The sequence below is a fragment of the Oryzias latipes genome, chromosome 1, assembly GCF_053564925.1.
Source record: "Oryzias latipes strain Hd-rR chromosome 1, Olatipes_Hd-rR_3.1".
In the NCBI taxonomy this organism is placed as follows: domain Eukaryota; kingdom Metazoa; phylum Chordata; class Actinopteri; order Beloniformes; family Adrianichthyidae; genus Oryzias; species Oryzias latipes.
The window spans coordinates 10,494,533-10,514,390 of NC_136237.1; the positions used below are offsets into that span (position 1 = coordinate 10,494,533).

Here is a 19,858-nt window from a genome sequence, read left to right on the forward strand (position 1 = left end):
GATGTTTTTTCTATCATTCGCTCAGATTCAAATAAATGGTGACAATGTGCATGTGGGGGGGTTGGGTTCTGAGCTGGGGAGGACAGGAAAGCAGCGATGAGGCCCAAACATCACCACCAGCTCAAGTTCATCATCTCCATATTTTTATTTCAGGCTGAAAACCTTAGAAAGGCACAGATTGAGAGGCGCCCCTCCCTCTGCAGTCTGGTCAGTGGTTAAGGCAGGAAAGGGGGAGGGGGGGGGTCATGGATAAACTACAGACTACACTGAACTGCATCCTTAACTGACCCAATCGTTCAGATTTTGAGTCAAGTTGAGTTTGACAAGAAACTTGAAAGAAAACTGAAAATTCTCTCAATGTACAGCAGAGTAAATAAACATCTGGTTTTGTTGTTTCCCCATCTTAAAAATAAATGATCAGTCTGTCGTCCTAATGGCAGGTTCATTTGAACAGTGAGAGATAGAAAATCAAGAAATCAACTTTGAAGATTTTATTTACACTCATTTACATTTCGGTGAGGGGATTAATAGTTACAAGGGGGTTAAAATACTTAAGAGTTCTGGTTCACACAAACCAGTTAGACTCTCCTGATCAGCCTGTCACCTGAGTTTGAGACACCTGTTTAAACTAATCACCTGTAGAAAAGACACCTGTCCACAGAATCAGACAGACTCCAAACATCAGAAAGACTAAAGAACTTTCAGTGGATTTAAGGGAGAAGATTGTAGAGCTGCACAAGACTAGAATGGACTACAACACCATCAGCAAGAAGCTGGGGGTTAAGGAGGCAACTTGTGCTGCAACATGACCATCAATCCACTTATAGGTCTGGGGCTCCAAACAAGATCTGACCTGGTGGGATTTCCATCCATGATCATGAGAACATTATTAATGTTATTATTAATACCACAAGGGTTTAACATCTCGCAAAGTCCTTCTGCTGAAGAAAGCACATGTGCCGGCCCACCTGGAGTTAGCCAATGAACACCTTCATGATTTAGAGAGTGATTGGGAGACGGAGCTGTGGTCAGAAGAGACTAAAACTGAGCTGTTTGGTATCAACTCAACCCGTGGTGTTTGGATGAAGAGACATGCTGCCAATGACACCAAGAACACCATCCCCACTGTCAAGCATGGAGGTGGAAACATTATGGTTTGGGGGTGTTTTCCTGTACAGGGTTAGAAAAGTGAACCAAAATTCCTCCTGATATCTGCAGAAATCTGCTCATCAACTACAAGAAACGTCTGACCTCTGTATCACTAATAAGGGTTTTGCCACAAAGTATTTGTGATTTTCCATCTCTCACTGTTCAAATGAACCATTACGGTGACAGACCTTTTCAGAGGGCAAACCAACAAAATCAGCAAAAGATCAAATACTTCCTCCAGTCTAGATGTTTTTCTTTAGTTTCACAGAACCTCAGCAGCATCCATTGAAGTCCACTGAACTCCAGACTAGACAAATATGCTGGACATTTTCTGCATTAATGAAAACAGTCTTTAAGGAGAAGCAGCAGCACGGCTCTGCTGAGAGGAACCATCATCACGTGCGCAGTGTTGGTGCACGTGATCAGCTATGGGTGTCAGTGAGCGCGTGCAGATTCAGACCCGTCCTGGCCTGCTTGGCTGGAGGCGGCTCGTCACAAACTCCAAGGGAGCCTGAAGGCAGCACCATCTCTGCGCTCTCCTCCTCGCTGTCCTCCTCCTCCTCTTCCTCCTCTTCTGATGAAGACAGGAGAGAAAGTCAGCTGAGGGTTCCAAAAACACCTGTGTGTGTGTGTGTGTGGGGGGGTCTGTCTTACCTTTATCCAGATCTGGAGAGCTTCTGCTCTTAGCAGAGTTGGAAAACTGGGGGAAGAAAACACACATGAGTTCAGAGCTAACACGTGGGCGGAGCTTCAGAGTGCCGCTCACGCACTTCTGCCATCACAGCGACGGGCGGCTCTCCTTTGGCCTGGGCCACCCGGTGCTCCACCAGGAAGTACATGTACTCGTCGTAGAGCAACCGGATCAGGTGAAAGGAGCCAAAACTAGCAGCACTGCGTAGAGTCAGGTCTCTGATGACCATGGAGCTGAGGACAGAGGGAACCAGGAGCTAGAACCAAACCACAGACCAATGTCGGATTTGAACCTCTCACCTGTAGAAGGACCAGTTGAGCAGGAAAACTTTGGCAGCTTTGGACAGAGCAGCAGGGTTCTGCTCAAAGGGCTTCAGGGCCTCGGACACAACGCCGTCCAACCAGGAGGCCCACTGTTCCAGAGAGTTCTGCTGCTGCAGCGTGGCTTTGAAGTCCTGCTCCAGACGCCGCACCACGCCGTCCTCACACTGACACACCCAGGACGCCTGCTCCTGTGGGAGGGGGGACACAGAGGGTCAGCCCCCACATACCCGGCCTTGTTCAGGTCCACACACAAACCCACGCAAAAGACACAAACATATACAGAGACACACAAAAAACATAGAGACACACAGACACAGACAGACACAAACACATCCATACAGAAACTACACACAGACAGGCTCAAATATAGACACACTCAACACAGAGACACACATACGTACACACCCACATTCAGACAGACAGAAACACATGGACATGGAGACACACTTACCCAGACACACACAGAGACACAAAGACACAGAGACAAGACACAAGCACAAACAGGGACACAGACAGAGAGATAGAAACAAACATAAGTACCCATACACAGAAACAAAGACACACACACACACACATATGCAGGCAGTGGTTACCTGCACATTACTGAAGTCGACTCGGTTGAGGTCAGAGAGCATTTGGTTGATCTGAGCTGAGTTCTGGAGGACGGCCCGGGCAGCCTGGGCCAGGTGGTTCAGGCTGGTGTAGCGCCGAAGCGTCTGGGAGAACGAGCTGACACACACCACCTGAGTGGTGGGGGAGGAGAAGAGCTTTATGACACAACCTTTCCTAAATTGTTGAAGGCCTTTCCCCACCTCTTTCCTTCATGTAACCACCTACGTCTGCTCAGCACCACAGGGAGCTGAGTTCCAACATCATGAACATCGACTGACTTCATGTCAAAGAATATTCAAATATTCTGTTTACGACGCCTTAAATGATAACTTCTGTAAATTTATTTCTACAGCAGAGCAAAAAACGAAAACTCTTTATAATCTCAAACTGTCTTTTAAAACTAAATATTATTGAATACCACAAATATACATTGGGGCAAAAAGTCATCCACCAATTGTGCAAGTTCTGTCACTGAAAAAGATGAGAGAGGCCAGTAATTTTCATCAAAGGTAAACCTCAACTATAAGAGACAAAATGAGAAAAATAATTAATCCAGCAAATTACATTGTCTGATTTTTTTCCAGAATTTGTTTGCAAATTATGGTGGAAAATAAGTATTTGGTCAATAACAAAAGTTCAACTCAGTACTTTGTTATATACCACTTGATGTCAATGACAGCAGTCAAATGTTTTCTGTAAGTCTTCATAAAGTTTTTACAACGCGTTGCTGGTATTTTGGCCCATTCCTCCATGCAGATCTCCTCTAGAGCAGTGATGTTTTGGGGCTGTCGCTGGGCAACACAGACTTTCAGCTACCTCCAGAGATTTTCAATGGGGTTGAGATCTGGAGACTGGATAGGTCACCCCAGGATTTGGCAGTGTAGTGTGTTACTGATGATAGTCTTTGTCACTATGGTCCCAGCTCTCTGCAGGTAATCATTCACCAAGTCCTCCTGTGGGGTTCTGGGATTTTTGCTCATCGTTCTTGTGATCATTTTACCCCACAGGGTGAGATCTTGCTGGGAGACCCAGATGGAGGGAGATTATCAGTGGCCTTGTTTGTCTTCCATTTCCTAATAATTGCTCCCACAGTTGGTTTCTTCTCACCAAGCTGCTTACCTAATGCAGATTCAGTCTTTCCAGCCTGGTGCAGGTCAACGGTTTCTGGTGTCCTTAGACAGCTCTTTGGTCTTGGGCATAGTGGAGGTAAGAGTGTTGTGGACGGGTTTCTTTTATACAGATAACCAGTTCAGTCAAGTGACATTAATACAGGTAACTAGTGGAGGACAGAGGATCCTCTTACAGAACAAGTTATAGGTTTATGAGAGTCATAAATCTTGTTTGTTTGTAGGTGACAAATACTTGTTTTCCACCTTAATTTTAATAATAAATTCTTTACAAATCAGACAATATGTCTTTCAGTTTTTTTTCTCCGTCTCTCATAGTTGAGGTTTACCTTTAAATTGAATTACAGGCCTCTCTCATTTATTTAACCCTTGCGCTATCCTTGGCACTTTAAGTTGGGTCATTTAGACCCACTAGAAAGTTGTCTGAACCTTTTTTTCTTCAATGATTTATGATCTTCACTGGTGTCCATGGATTACATGAAATCTTTCCACCTTTATCCGCCTTTGTCATGGTAGGAAGAACACGTCAATGTGAGGGTGGGGTCATCTAAGATAAAACAAGGGTTAAGAGACAGAACTTGCACAATTGGTGGATGACTACATTTTTTTTTGGCCAAAAGTAGACGTCAACAGTTATTTTTGAGTTTCCATAGTTTGTTCTTATTGTTGTTTGTATTGTTTGTGCTCTTTTAAATTAAGTTTGTTCTCATCCTTAAAACCATCCAGTAACAGAAACTCATCTAAAGAAAGGATCAAATCCAGTGAACATCAACATTAATTTTAAAGACAGCTGGAGACAGCCGATGTCTGAATGGTCAAACAGCTGTTTCTGAACCCAGAGGTCCAAGTCATCAGACACAGGTCCAGTCTGGAAGAACGCTGTTACCTTGATGCAAACCATCTCCTCTGGGATGTTCATCATGGCTCCTGTCAGCCAACTCTCCAGATTCTTGGCAAAGTTTCGGATGGCCTGAGTTAAGGCACCTGCAGAGGGGTGGGGGTGGGTGGTAGGAGTCAAACAGCACATTCAGATTCACACGTCACACTTTTGTAAAAGGTTCAGTTTAGCTGGTTTTTACTCTCATGTTTCACCCCCTGAGATGGTTTGTTCCATCTGTAATATTAATCAAGAAGCCAACAACCGTTGGGCTTTATTGCATTGTCACATTTTAAAGGGCCTGTGCAGTCGAGGCACGAGCGTGCACGTACTGGGGATAGGTCTGAGCACGTCAGGGATGAGGGCGTCTACCAGCGCCTGGTACAGCAGGTTGTCACACCACCTGGTCCACAGCAGCACCGGTTCAAACTTGCACAGCAGCACCAGCAAGGATTTGGGCAGACAGTTCTCTGCATCATCGGGCCTGGAGGGGAGACAAGTGAGACAGGTTGCGCTAACATACTACATAGAGAACAAACCTTGATTCTAAGTAGGACCAGAGTTCTCTTGTTAAGTTCAGGTGAACTTTCACACCTGCAAAACCAGGAGGACCATCAGAGGAAACCAGACCTGGATCAAACCAGGACCAAACTAGATTAAAGATGGACCAGACCTGGATTAGATCAGGAAAAGATCTGGATCAACCAGAATCAGATTGCTCCCTAATTGAGTTTAGAACCGTTCCTGCTGAAAGTATTTCAATGCAGAAAAGTGAATCCGCAGGCGTGAAAGGGCGTGGCCTATTCATACTCACAGGTCAGGGGATTCAGGATTGTTGCTCTCACTAAACCTCCAGAAGGATTTCCAGAGCATCTCCACGACGTTAAACTGCAGGTTGATCATGACGTCCAGAACAGCCTGTGAGAAGCAAACCCAGATTCAATGATGGGAAACGCACCGGTTGTACGTTTGGGTCCTATCCTGAACAGGGTGATGTCACGTGAACACCCGAATGAAAAAGGCTCCTCTTCACAAACTGCAGAAGGATTTATTAATTGCTTTCAAAATATTCTACCAAATTTTTAGCAATAACGAGCCTAGGAGAAGTTCTAACCATGATTATCCAATACTTGAGTCCAATCTGTATTTCTCAACTGATTGATCTAATGTGCCAGTTAATATTGGGATAACAAGCATCATGGTTCTCGATCAAACAACATGGATGTTCTTCTGGATAGGATGCAGTTACCATGTAAAGACATGTACTAATGTTGTCCTAAACATGTAAACAACAACACTCCCTTCAATACAACATGTACGGTCCTCAGATTGAGGCCTTTTGTCTGGATACGGCATGTGTGTAAACATGGGTTTTTGTTCTTCGTGTTCACCTGACAGCTCTGCTCCGATCTGCACATCTGTTCATTTGCTTAGAGCAGCCTTTTTGCAGTTCAAGAACAGACCTTTGTGCGTGTGTGTGTGCACATCTCCTCACCTCACAATGCTCTCTGTACAGATCCCGAAAGACCTTCAGGTGCTCCAACTGGATCCCATCCGGCAAAGACTGACCTTGAAGATCAATGTCCACAAACTCTGGTAAAGGCCTGGAGGTCTCTGTGCAGGACAGATGTTCATTTCACATGGACCGTCAGAAAACCCCTTCCTGAGCTTTCATGATAAGGCATTGCTGATCCTACCACACACTCACAAGATCACCAGTATATCACAAGATGACACGACTGATGTTTTCTTTGGAAAATGAAAAAGATTCTTCCTTTCCTGACATGGCCTCAGACATAGACTTCCTGTTTTTAGCTCTGCCTCTATATTGTCTCATGAGAGCAGAGGGGACGTCCTCGGTCATTCACCTGTTCTTTCTGTAAAAGCATGTCAGCACAGACAGAGCTGACTCTCTGCTCTGCTCTACTAGAGTTAAATAGTCGAGCGCATCATACTGGAGAACATTTCTGAGAGGTTTTGGAAGTGAGAACTTCCCAAACGTACAGCATTTTAATTGTCTTTGAGTGAAAACAAAGACAACAAGCTCTGGGGGATTTCAGTGATAATGCTAAATCATAAACAAATGAAATTATGAAGAAGGAATTCTTCATAGCTTCACTTAAGACGTAAAACGACATCAGCAAAGATAAAAAGAAGAACAACGTCTGAATGGATCTCAGTGTGAAAGCCTTTCAGGGTCCAGTTATGGTGAGAGGAAGCTCAAAAGAAAACCTGCAGTTCTACATGAAGAATTCAAAGAAGGCTCCTACCAAGGAACTGCTGATACTGTTGCACCTGAGTGGAAATATCTCCAGGTGCTCCTGGCTGGAGCTGGCCTATCCCACCTGCGATCCCATTGGACAGCCCTGGAGCTTTCTGAACGGGTTTGATCCTAGCAGGAGGGTGACAGAGGGTATAGTGACACACTAATAGAATCTTACACCAATATCAAATGTTCAGGAAGTCAACTGTGAAGATGAAAGGTGAAGTGAGGTACAGATGCTGCAGGTGTTCATACCTGCTCTTCTGTGAGAAAGGCTGCTGCCTCATGGCCATGTGCTGCTGCTCGTCCATCAGTCTGAGCAGAGGAGAGCCAGATTTGATCCTCAGGCCATAATAGTGGTACTTGGAGTTTCCTCTGAAAGGCACACAAAGCCCTTCAAAAAAGATGCTTTTGCGTGAAGTCCAGGTGTTATGGGTGTTACATTTATGAATTTTTTAACTTTTTATTTTATTTTAAAAAACTATTTCAGCTTCCAGATTTGGAATTTTTCTGTTATGTCATGTCGTGTGTGTGTGTGTGTGTACCTGGTTCCTAGTCTCCGGGTTCGCAGCCCCACAAAGACCGACCTGATCAGTTTCCCAAAGGAAGCGGCATTGACAGGTTCCAGTTTCTGCTCCTGGCAGTGCAGCAGGTAGTGGTAATAGAGGGTACAGCGGGGTAAACTGACTCCCTCAGCCCCCTCATAGTTCTCACACAGCCATTGCACCTTGGGAAAATAAGCCAATAGCATTAAATGTCTCATGTTTAGTTTGTCTGTCCTGCTCCTTTCTGGACGTTTTGACTCACAGTAGCAGGTGGGGCTCGAGAGTTGGGGCTGCCATAATTGTGACTTCCTCCTGCAGAGCCTGCTGCTTCTCCTCCTATTATGTAGCCTACAGGAATGGCATACTCCCCTCCACCTGCAGCATCACCGCCACTACCTCCGGCTGTTGCCACAGCAACGGGCTGTGCGATCACAGAGCCGGCAATGTCTGACCCTGGACTGGGTGTGGCCTCATAAAAGTTGGAAGAGGACGTAGAACTGGTCTGGGAGAAGATGACAGGGTCGGAGAAGGGGTAGGTGTTGGATCGACTGGACAGGAAAGAAACAGATACTTGGATTTAAAGGAGTGCACAGCCGCGTGAGCAGGAAAGTTCAGAAGGTGAAGAAGACACCTGAAAGCAGGATGCTCTGGCCTTACATGGTGGAGGCGGGGAAAGATGATTCTCCTGCTCCATCCACATACTGCACCTGACCCGTAAACACACGCTCCACCTAAATGAGGAGAAAGACTCATTTCTCATTTGTTCACATTTGCTGTTATGTACAATGTTAGAATGACCAGTTTTACATCAATTTAACACTAAAAATCAATAGTAATGAGGAAAGCTTTTATAACCCAGATCCTATTAATTAACTTTAATTAATTATTATTAATTCTTATCTCAAATAAAAGCTTTCCTCTGGTAATACTGTCGCGATCAGTCAATCAGCATCTCGTGCTGTGATTCAGTCCCAGATGGAACAGGACAAAAACAAACATTGAACAATCTTGTAGAGTCTTTCTTAGGTTAAAGTCACTTTGTCTTTTTTTTTCTTTTTCATTTTGAACAACTTTACGGACAACAGGGCTGTCCTACGCATTTGAATGGTTTCACCTGTACCATTATAATAAAGGGTAAAATACCCGTGTGACCCCACCGTCCGTTTATCCAATTCAACACAAAAACGACCATTCTCCAAAACAGAAGTCACTGGCTTCATAATTAAAAGAACATATTGTCCTTAAAATTTTAATTTTAACATTACTGCCGAAAAAATATGAACATGGCACCAAAATAGCACTCACAAGTGTGCTTCAACAGTTTACAAACCTCTTCATGGAAGTGGAAGTAAACTGTTGTTCTCCTTCAAAGTTTAAACACGTTTGAAAGTCAATTGAAAGATTGATGAAAAAACACAGAATTACAGAAAGTTGTGTCCAAAGTCTGCAGGCGCGTGTGTGAATTTACCATGTGGTGAATTTACAATGTGTGTAAATTTATTGTGTGTAAATTTAACATGTGTAAAATTTATCATGTGTGTGAACAGTTTTTGTCTTTTGTCTGGGTCCAGCTCTTGGTGCAGGTCTGAGTTGGTGCAGGTCTTGCTCTGTTGTCCACATTTGAAAAACCGCTCAGTTGTTCTAGAACTGTTCTTATATTCACTGCAGTTGATTTGCAACATGTGTCTTCTGTTTTGATCAGTTTTCGAATCGTGTGTGTTGTGAATGCCAGCTGTGTTCAAAAGGAAGAATGTGTCATGTGTTCTTCAAAGAGCAGTTGGGCATTTTGCAAATTGTGTTTTTGGCTTAGACCAAAAAGTGATGTTTTTGAGAAAAGAGACCGAGAAACAAGGGGTTCAGTCTAAGTGATCTTTCTAACTGAAACAGCTGTTTCCTAATGCCTGTGTTTAATGATGAATTCTATTTCTCAAAGAAGTTTAGGGAAAAATTGAAGTTAAGATAAAATGTTAGTAATCACAAAATAAAAAACAGAGTGGAGCTTAAGACACCAACAGACACATTTAACTAACAACTGCACTAAGAGGAAATAATTTTTTCCCCACAAAATGAATAAAACATTTCTTTAAAAGATATGTTTTCCCTTTACCAGTATTTGCTCTAGTTTAAATGTAGACATCTGACATTTTTGTGTAAAACATTCTGAGCATGCTGCTCATCTATAACTGTTAAACTTTTACAGTTTCTCTTTTGCAAACATGAAAAAAGTTTGCTTTATTTTGAAACAAATGATTGTTTAATGAAAAATGGTATCCTTGCTGTCTGTGCATTTCTTGTTCGGCACTTCAAAACACTGAGCAAAAAAAATTACTTTAATATTTGTACATCCTCTTATGGCCTTTAATTGAATCTATTTTTGAAACGTAAACTTTTTTTGCAACATTTTAGAAAAGCAGCGGCAACTTCTGTTTTTTGTTCTGCGATAATCATAGAAAATACTCCTGAAGGGACTGTTAGCTGCAAAGCTGTTGAAAATTTAGGACTACCGGTACTTGCCTTTGCACACCTAAGAAAAAAAAGGTAAGCAGACCAGTGCAAAAAGTTTGTCAAGAGCTTAGAAATTCTTGAAAAAACAACAAAAAAAACTAAACAGACCCTTTAAGATGTATAGAATGTCATAATATATTACTGCTGCACCTCTCCAAGACCTTCTTTTTCTTTAAATTAAAAATATTCTAACTTTTTGAATGAAAGTCAGGCATCCACACGTGATTGTGGCCAGTTAGCAGAACCTTCCTAATGTGGCATGTTACTGCATGGACAAATGTCTACGGGAGACGGGTCTCTGAGATCTGAATGCCTAGATCTGGTAAGCAAACAAAGAAATAACTGTGTTGTCCTGTGCTCCTGGAGACATGCTAGTCTGGTTACCTCCTGGCTGATGTGCAGTGACTGCAGGTTGCCGACGTGGCTCGTCTGATTCCTCTTGGCTGACTGTGACGCCGCTTGCAGCACTGACCTCTGAGGGTGAACAACATCCATAGGATCAGAGACAACCTGACCAGAGGAAGACAAATGTGGATGTTAGTGTCCCACCTGCTGAGGTGGTTGCACCGCCTGCGTGGGAACACCGGGGGCCGACGGGCTAGAGTCTGACAGACTGTCGTTGGAGTGAGCAGAGCCCTCTGAGAAAGAGACGGCAGATTAATAAATGCTGATTGAAAAAGTAACCAACGTGAGCAGTACTCACGACATGCTGCTTCCAAGTCATAGTAACAGCCTCCACAGAACATCTCGCTACATTCACGACTTCTTAGCTGGACTAACTGGAAGGTGTTGGCGGAAAAGAGGCAGAGGAGGAAGAGCGTCACGCTCCAATTCTCGTTTCATCTTTCAATCTTTCATGCAGTAAAACAGCCTTGGACAGCTAAGCTCCCCAGATGGAAAGAGAAATCCCTCCGACTTGTAAACATGCAGATCAGATGAGGGAGGGAAACAACAGACACATGTGGACCACTGAAAAGACGGACAAACATGGGACGGGTGCTGGGTGGAGAGCGAACAGACAATTTTGTAAGCGTCACACTAAAAAACAGACAATGATTCGCTGTTGTGCAGTTTGTGTTGCCCTTACTTCTACTGTGACTGTGGAGTTGAAGTCTACCTGGACTTTACCTACAAAATTGTTTCAATGTTCTTTGCTGTCACAGTTATTAATAGGGAAGTATCTCCTCACAAGGTCTTGGTTCCAATCATCAGTGACTGAGGACTGCATCCGACTTTCACAAGACACAGACGAGTAACAAGTCTTCCAACATTTTCCATGCCACGGGCCAGTTTCATGTAGAATAATACTTTCATGGTCCAATATAAAAAACAATAAGGAATGGGCCTTGGAATGGATGATAAGGAATGGGTCTAGATGATAAGGAATGGGTCTAGATGACCCCACTCCCAACGTTAATGTTGGGAGTGGGGTCATCTAGACCCCACAAGATAGCACAAGGGTTAAAAGAATACAGGACCAAATAATTGTTGAAAAATGAAAGTCAATTGTGCTCCAGGTGTCTCTTCATCTTCTTTTGTTCCAGTTCCACAACAACTCAAGGGGTTCTGACCACAAAAGGTTCATGCAAGCTTCTGCCACTTCGTAGCTGCTCCACCCACTTCTAACTTACAGTCCCAGTTACCTCTCGAATGGTGACAAATTAGGTCCTCAACACCTCTACAAAACATCCATCCCTTTAGGGCAAAACAGAGCAGCTGTTCCCCTGCTTAGAACTGGGGAAGAGTTTTGTTTCCATGAACAATACTTTAGGTTTGTAGTGCCATGCAAAGGGATTTGAAGAGTCTGCTCTTCCAGCAGAAGGGATGATGTCATGCGGGAGCTAAACCACTGCCTTTTCATCATTTCTGTACATTCTGTAGAGATTTCTAGTTTTTCAATGTGAGCAAGGATAGAATAAAACCCCTGGACACATTTTTTAAGCTTCTAAACATCCATCTGATTCCACTAAAAGTATCAAAGTCACCCTCACGAGTACAGCGTCGCTATAATGCTGATGGTGGCAAAGATCCTTCATTGGTCCATGCGATTCATCATCAGGTTCCACACTGTACACCCTTCCTTGATTTAACCTGAAGTCCAACCAGCCATGCTGGATGTAACCCACGTGTGGTGCAGTACTACAAAGCAGGCTAGTGTGGTTTCCCCATCCTCACCTGTAACTGTAACTATGAGGTACTGAGGCGGGCTGCTCTGCCCGTTACTTTTCTGGACCACGGAGTGCTGGACCTCCCGGTTGACGTACTGCTGCGTGGAAGTTGCCAAGACGACCGGCCTCTGGCTCCGAGCCTGTGTGGGTGCAGCTTGAGAACACAGTGCATCCTGTCGGGGTTTTGAGATGGTGGCTGACTGGACCGCTGCAGAAATGGCTCCAGAAGTCGGCAAGACCTCAGACAGGAAATGTGTGGTCTTTACTGATGAAGGTGTGGTGGTGGCAGGCGTTGCTATGGTTACACCATCAACCTGCTGAGGCTGCAGGTCATCAGAGTAACTACAAGTTGCCATGGAAACTAATGCTTTGGAGGTCTGTGAACAAAGAGAAGCACCTCTTGTTATGAGCTTTACATGCGGCAACAGGTCTTGTGTTTGTGTGTGTGTGTGTAAGCATGAATGTATGCAGGTCAAAGGTCAGAAAAAGCAACAGGTCTTCTGTCTGACATCACACAAGCTAAATACAGTCAGGCATAAAATCATTTATAGCCCATTTATACATCATTTTCTCGATTGTAAATGACACACGTGTGTCTCCTGGAACATGAGACGACAAACAAAAGGTTTCATAGTGGAGGGAAAGATTTCTCAGCTTCCTTTTCCTTTCAAACTAAAAGTGACATGTCTGGAAATATTCACATCTCATGCAGTCTGTGGGAACGTTTAAAGTTCTTCATCAGTCTGCCATCACCACCAGTGCATTCTGAATCTGGGCTCAGTTGGTGGAAACATCAAGGCGGATGGTCTAAATCAGTGTCTCCTAACCCTGGTCCTCAGGGGCACACTGGCCTGCATGTTTTCCATGTTGCCCTGCTTATGCACACCTGATTCAGCTCATCGTCAGGCTCTGCAGAAGCCTGACAATGACAGTCATGAAAGGCAGGTGTATTTCAGCAGGTTTGGATTGAAAAAATGCGGGACAGCGTGTCTCGAGGACAAGAGTTGGGAAACACTGGTCTAAAGCAAAGCAGTAAAACTCCAGTACCAAATACAAGCTAGTTTCTAATTGCCTTTTTTTATCTGCTGCTGATTCACCATGATTTGAATAAAGAAATACTCAGAAATGCAGTTTTAATCTTAATTGTCTTTATATATGTCCACCATCATGAGAAAATAGAACATGTTAAAAACACCAAAAACATACTGTATTTGCTCCAAACACCACTCTCTCTCCTCTAGAGACACTGGATCTCCTAGTTTTTCTGCTGAAGAACACTCCTTCCTCCTCTCCTTTTTCAACAAACAGTGGTCCAGTTTTCACCCTGTGTAGATCAACACCACTGCTGTCACCCATTTTTTTCCTGGGTTACAACTGATCTAGTTTTAAATCTCTATGTAGTATTCTAAGGGTTTGCAATGGACGCCCTTCCTGACACGACCTATGTATTTAGCATATTAGGACCATATGAGCATGGGACCAGCACACAAAAACACAGGACACTCCCCCCTTGTGGTTTTATTAGCTCACTGCCAAAGACAAATGAGCAAATGTACCTATCAGGGAACACAAACTGGTAAGAGAAGTTTTTATGAAGTATTTGATTGATTTTTCTTAATCTTGTCTCTGTTAAATAATCATCTTCTGGGAGAGACTGTGTAACTTTCTATCAAGAAGAAACTTGCTAGTTGAATAAAAGTCAAAAGGTCTGAAGGATTTTAGGCTGGGCAGCAGGAAAATGTGATTCTGTGGCACAAAATGCTAGAAAGAACTTCAGTAACAAACAAGCACAATAACACAGTGATTCCGGCTCCACTTCTTTTGAAAAGGATTAGTGACAGGAAGCTACACTTATAAAAAGAAAGAAAAAAAACGACGGTTTTGACAACAGGAACTGCTCTGGTTGTCGTCTCTTTGTATGGTCTGTCTGTGTACACACTGAAGTGAACCACACCTCAAACATTAGTGCAAGGAAAGACTTAGCTGTTTTCCTCTGTACATCAACAGTGAGAAGACAGATATGTTTCTATCACTGCTTAAGGTGAGTCACATGTCTGCCCCGTCACTGTGTTTGATGTCACAATGTGATTTTAGATAAAGTGGAAGAGGTGGGGCAAAGTGTTAAACAGCCCTTAAAAATGGAAGCACACTACAAACAAAGTGCTGAGAGAAACATCCATCGTTCCTGGTGACAACAGAATTTTCCTCCTATCTGGTCATGCACTCCACTATATTTGATATTCATAATTTAGAAAACCCCTTTTACAAGACGGTGAAGTAGTATCTGTTACACTTCGGTCTGCCATCAGTGGATCTTTGTGTAATGACCGTGTTGCATGGAAGGTAAGTCCTAGGAGGATAGGTTTAATCCAGATGCGTTCCTGAAGTCGCAGTTGTCCAGATCTGGCATGTATTTAAAGAGCAAAATGTGGAGGGGGGCTGAAGGTAAAATGTAGTACCTCAGGACCCACCATCCTGGATGCTCTTCATGTTTCTCTGCTTAAACACACCTGCATCTATAACTGTCATGATCTGGCCTCTGCAGAGCTTTATGGGTTAAAAGCGTCTGTATCATGCAAAATCAACTTTGTGAGTTTTCAAGAGTCTTAATATTTTATTCCTCACAAAAAACAACCCCACATCGGTATTTTGCCCCATTCACATTGCTAAAACCCTGATCTCTGAGCACCTGCCCCTCCCAATCCATAGAAGTGAGCAGGTTCTCACATTGTGACATCACAAAGTGAAGAACAGCCTCTAACAGGAAGAGTCTGCGCTGCCAGCACTGCCCCCAGGCTAACACACATGCCCACTTTCTCTGTGGAAAAAGTGCAAAAGTTCAGATGTGGTTTGTTTTTGCGGGCGAGACACAGACATGCTGCAGACGCCGCCTCTAGGTTGACGTCGTGAAATGGGCGGCGCCCACACGGAGCTAAACGTGCATCAGAGATCGAGTCGTCTTACTCCCAGGCGGGAAAATGAGCTCTGAAAACAACTCATATTTCATTAAAAAAATCTGTAGTGTGCCAAAGCTAATACATTATCGTCTACTCTGAAAGAATCAAGAAAAGCATGGTATAGCCCTTTTGAATCAGGTGTGTTTAAGCTGAGCAACAAGCAGGAGGGGAAGCCTAAACCAAAGCTGAGGCGGGAAAATGGGGACTGAAACTTAGAAAACCAGCCACAGCACTTCCTTGGGTAGCCCTCACCCCAAAACCTCCTCTGATGAGAGAACAGACTCTCCAAACCCTAAAAAATGGAGGCGTGGGGTCAAAGGTCGAATAGGTCCAGCCCCGAACTATTTAAAACTATACAAAGTAGGAGTTATGGTATCTAATCGCACAACTCGGGTCGTGGATTTGGGCCGAAGCAGCCAATGAGTCGCTCCTTGGAAAACCAGCACGCGCGTTGACGCGCATGCGGAAGCGCAGGAAGCGGCTGGACGACTTCAATGTCACCGCAGAAAGTTTGCAAAGTTACAGTGACGTCATGAAACGCGTGTCAGGCGCGTGTCTCATTTTCAGCGTTAAACATGGAGTTCGTACATGTGTGTCTTTGCGACTGTGTCGCCCAAAGTTTTTCACCGGGGCCGAGGAGCAAGAAGTTCCCAGTGTGGAAGTGTGCGCCACCCCCCGCTTAGTCAGTGACGGTCAAACAAACTAACCAGCAGCTGCCGGCTCTTTAACTGGTTAGTCTTTGAGCGCGTGACCACATTACCGCACCCGGCAGGTTAACGTGCTGTGTCGAGAGACACTCGGCAGACTGTTCAGCACACGACGTTAAAGCTAAAGTCAGAAGTGCGCGTTTACACACCCGCCATCTTGTGCTCTTATTAAAATTATGTCACATCGCCATAACAACCGTCTGCGTCTGCTCAGAGCTGCTCCAGGTTTCGTCACGCGCCCGGACTTCGCCTGGACGTTTGCGGTTACGCGCACGGGCACATTAACACCAAATCAACTAACTAAACCGAAATTCACACAAGATGCACTTTTTTTTACCCGTGTGTCCGAGTCCTGTTCTTTGTTGTGGTTTGGTTGTATTTCCTCAGGTGTTGAAGATTGTTGTTGTTGTTGACTCCAGTTGCTTGGATCTTGTCACCACGACTACCGTGGCTATGGCGCCTCGCCTTCACCGGGGCAACTGTTGCTACCCTCCCCTGAATGCGCTGACCCCACCTCACGGCCGATTGGTCGAAAGGGGAGGTGGTTGGTGACGTCACCAAAGAAGTGGCTCATTGATTGGAAGATTCACATGTCTGTCTATTTCCAGGTCCCCTGACTCGAGTGACCACTTGAACTGTTGTGATACTTTTTAAACGCACCCCGGAAAAAGTGAGCCAAGGAGTTCAGCTCTCATTATGCAAGCGGAGTCAGGGGGTGGTCGTGGTTCGGGGGAAAGCCGCTCTTTCTTACGCTGAAGGGCGCAACATGGAACTGCTTATTATTGCGCAACACGAAAAAAAGTTCACTCACTTTCGCTCAAAAGCATTTTGGAGAAGGAACATGTTGTACCATGAGAAAAAGTAGTGATTACAGTTTCTATAAAAGAGGAGTGAGAGGAAAACAGAGCCAACGTAAATGTAACGAGTTTCCCTACCCTAAATAACAAACATATTTGGACCCAGGGGTGCAACTACCCAGTCATAGGGGTATGTTGCCACAAGTATAACAGCCCCCCCCCCGCCCAACACCCACATACACACACATTATAAAACGCCCCATCCACCCCTCCTCAAGATAACCACACACCCATACAACACTTCTTCTGTGTTTAAATGTAATCTAATTTGTTCTTATCTGATCTGGCCCATCAGGACATTTTTTGGGCCATTTTCAACCATGTATTTCCTCAATGAATCCCCAATTCTGTGTGGTGAAGGTCATTTAGAAGGATCTTCTGAGTAATGCCTTGCCCCAGCCCTCTCCTCTGTACCTCTCTGTTCTTCTCCCTCCTCATCATCAGCTGATCCTCTCTCTTTCCCTCTGTCATCATCACCATCCTCTGAACCTCTCTCCTCATTCTTCTCTGCTGTGACTGAATCGTCATGTATGCCTGCAGTTATTTTCTCAAAGGGGAAATCAGTCAAAGGAAGTTTTTGTGGCTTCAATAGTTTACTTATTACTACCTGAAGTCATCACTGCTCTCTTTTATATCAGATGCCATTACCAAAAAACAACAACAAGGCATAACTGTTAAATACGAGAATAAAGTCGTTCATTTTATCATGTAAATTTATGAGAAAAAAAAGTCAGAAATTTACGAGAAAAAACACCAAAGTTGTTGGATTATCTGAGCCATGCTTAAAGATGAAAGACGTCGAGCGTCTTGTGAAGCTTCATTTACGGATAGGTTTCAAAAACAAAGAAATAAGATAAAGATACTTTATTGATCCCAGCTTGGGAAATTGTGTTGTTGCGGCGACTGAATACTGGCTTATTTCATAAAAACAAACAATGAGTAACAATCAGGAAAACAATCAGTTCGGATAACAGCTCTAAAAAAACAGACATTGAATGAGTTTATCTGTGGCAAATGGATGAGGAGTTATAGCGTCCAATGGAGTGAGGTAGGAATGATCTCCGGTAGCTGTTGGTGTGACAGCAAAGCTGCCTCAGCCAAGCGCACACTCCCCGGCGGCCCTGGAGACGGCTGTCGAGCGGATGGGAGAACAGTCACAGCCTGCTCAGGCCCCAACCTAGCATTAGCACTGCAACAAAAATGGTGAGCAATATTGGAGCTACCCAGCCATACAATTTTGAGCCAGATGCCAGCTCAGGTGAGGAAAATGAAGACGTACATGGATCTATTTGTCCGCAGCCCTGGATGGAGCGGAGCAGGGAGCTCATGGCCTTTCGATTGTGGTTTGTACGTAACAACTACAAGCTTTTTTTAAATTACATTTTTTTCTGTCTGCTCCTGATTCACCACACATTGATTTAAAATACTCAGAAACACAGTTTTAATTTTAAATTTCTTTATATATGTCTTCCATCATGAGAAAACTGCTACATTAACATTCATAATTTTTACTGGAGTGGGTCTTCGGGATGCGCCTTGAACCGGTCGATCCTCTCTACAACCTTTCGTGGGCCCAGAACACCCAGGAACCCGCATGCCCTCCTTATTGAGTTCAGAGATCAGCTGCTCCTGACCCAACGGTGCAATTTTTCAGTATAAGTCATTTTGGTTTAGTCTTTTTCCTGTGATGTGGTTTCATTGTTTGTTGATGTTTATTTCAAAAGTGGAAATGTCAGCCACGCTCCTGTTACTTCCAATGAAATTGATGTCACAGACCAGAAATGTCCTTGATAGTGATCTCCCTGTAGGCTGCTCTGCAGAGCAGATAGAGGCATCGACGGCCTTTGAGCAGAAGCACAAAGGCCATTAAAAGGTCAGTGGGAATTTGATTGCAGAGTTTTGTGGACGCACTTCTAGCATTGCTGCCTTCTCAATCATAACTTTTTGTATCTTCCAACCACCCTACAAGTGTATTGTTGTTTCTAAAGGTCTCCAGGCTTATCTCTGAGGATGACGCCAAGTGGAGGTGAGCTGAGGTCCTTCTCTGAAGCTTATAAAAGATCAAGGATTTGTCCTTAAGAGAGCACAAACCACAGAGGCTTCTTTTCACCCAGGAAAATGTGGAAAGCACCATGCTTGACTTTGCTCCTGCTGGTGGTTTTGATGAACAGGGTGGAGTGCAACGATGGCCATCCCTCTTTCTACGGAGTGAAACTTTGTGGAAGAGAATTCATTCGAGCCGTCATCTTCACCTGTGGAGGCTCTCGCTGGAGGAGAAGTGTGGGAGACTCAGGTAAAGAAAAGACAAATGTTCATCTTTAGCATGTGCTCTAAATTCATGCTTTAAAAAACTTCTCCTGTCAATTTCTGTCCTGAAGAGGAGACGTTTGATCCGTGGAAAACAAGTCCCATCTCTCAGCTCAACTCGGATCAGGATCCAGAAAAGTCCCAAGCATGGAAAGACCAAATTCTTGACGTTGCTTCAGTGGCTGCTGGTTTCAGCCGCTCTGCTCGCTCTCCGGTTTCAGATGAAGTCCTGGAGGCTCTTCGAAGTGTGGACAGGAAAGGACGGGACGTTGTGCTGGGACTGTCCAACGCCTGCTGCAAGTGGGGATGCAGCAAGAGTGAGATCAGCTCTCTATGCTGAACCTGAGAACTTCAAAACAGTTCACAATAATGTTCTGTTTATGGTCCATACATAGATGTACTATCAGTGAGTTGTCAAATGAAATGTTGTGTATTGGTTCCAGAGTCCTAAAAACTTGTTTTTTCAACTGTAGTAAAGTCAAGGATATAAAGTAAAGGATAAATCACAACCTTCCAGCCTGCCTCTGTCTCACTGATTCTGTTTTCTGCTTCTGCTTCTGACTTCTGCTGTATTTTATCTTGATCAATTCTGAATTTTTGTAAACCTTGTCCCTGAACTTTATACCAAACTCTCAAACAAGGGTTTCACACTCTCTGCAATGAAATAAGCAATGAGGTAAGCAATGGAAAAATCTTTGTGTAAAACACAATTCATAAAATGGGTTATTATGATGCACACAGTATTATATTCTATAAATCAAAACTAATAA

The 19,858-nt window shown here is 44.0% G+C and overlaps 2 protein-coding genes across 10 annotated transcripts; one reads left to right on the plus strand and one right to left on the minus strand.

Moving 5' to 3' along the window:
* Positions 1-121: 121 nt before the first annotated feature.
* rfx1b (regulatory factor X, 1b (influences HLA class II expression)) lies at positions 122-16,488 on the minus strand. 7 transcript variants are annotated; one of them, XM_078935273.1, is made up of 19 exons: positions 16,262-16,488; positions 13,467-13,584; positions 12,268-12,637; positions 10,642-10,730; positions 10,477-10,566; positions 8,245-8,318; positions 7,850-8,135; positions 7,588-7,769; positions 7,298-7,417; positions 7,050-7,171; positions 6,275-6,393; positions 5,594-5,697; positions 5,112-5,263; positions 4,789-4,886; positions 2,757-2,906; positions 2,140-2,351; positions 1,920-2,073; positions 1,804-1,849; positions 122-1,723 (listed from the first exon to the last, which is right to left on the minus strand). In XM_078935273.1, the coding sequence occupies exons 3-19, from the start codon at positions 12,614-12,616 to the stop codon at positions 1,572-1,574; spliced, it is 2,499 nt and encodes an 832-aa protein (XP_078791399.1). In that variant the 5' UTR covers positions 12,617-12,637; positions 13,467-13,584; positions 16,262-16,488; the 3' UTR covers positions 122-1,571. The 7 variants fall into 7 exon arrangements, with proteins under 7 accessions (XP_078791399.1, XP_020560890.1, XP_011477294.1 ...); XM_020705231.3 differs by lacking the exon at positions 13,467-13,584 and having other exon boundaries at positions 122-1,720; positions 16,262-16,437; XM_011478992.4 differs by lacking the exon at positions 13,467-13,584 and having other exon boundaries at positions 16,262-16,437.
* A 2,017-nt stretch (positions 16,489-18,505) lies between these two features.
* On the plus strand, positions 18,506-19,604 carry rln3b (relaxin 3b). 3 transcript variants are annotated; one of them, XM_011478929.4, is made up of 4 exons: positions 18,506-18,654; positions 18,770-18,807; positions 18,896-19,074; positions 19,160-19,604. In XM_011478929.4, the coding sequence occupies exons 3-4, from the start codon at positions 18,900-18,902 to the stop codon at positions 19,426-19,428; spliced, it is 444 nt and encodes a 147-aa protein (XP_011477231.1). In that variant the 5' UTR covers positions 18,506-18,654; positions 18,770-18,807; positions 18,896-18,899; the 3' UTR covers positions 19,429-19,604.
* Positions 19,605-19,858: the final 254 nt, after the last annotated feature.

Excerpts from the sequence above, each read along its gene's own strand:
- rln3b (XM_011478929.4), top strand. The coding sequence starts at position 18,900 with ATGTGGAAAGCACCATGCTTGACTTTGCTCCTGCTGGTGGTTTTGATG. Across the intron at positions 19,075-19,159 it reads GAGAAGTGTGGGAGACTCAG|AGGAGACGTTTGATCCGTGG; the intron begins GTAAAGAAAAGA and ends TCTGTCCTGAAG.
- rfx1b (XM_078935273.1), bottom strand. The coding sequence starts at position 12,616 with ATGGCAACTTGTAGTTACTCTGATGACCTGCAGCCTCAGCAGGTTGAT. Across the intron at positions 10,731-12,267 it reads CCTCATAGTTACAGTTACAG|AGGGCTCTGCTCACTCCAAC; the intron begins GTGAGGATGGGG and ends TCTCTTTCTCAG. Across the intron at positions 7,770-7,849 it reads CTCGAGCCCCACCTGCTACT|GTGCAATGGCTGTGTGAGAA; the intron begins GTGAGTCAAAAC and ends TATTTTCCCAAG.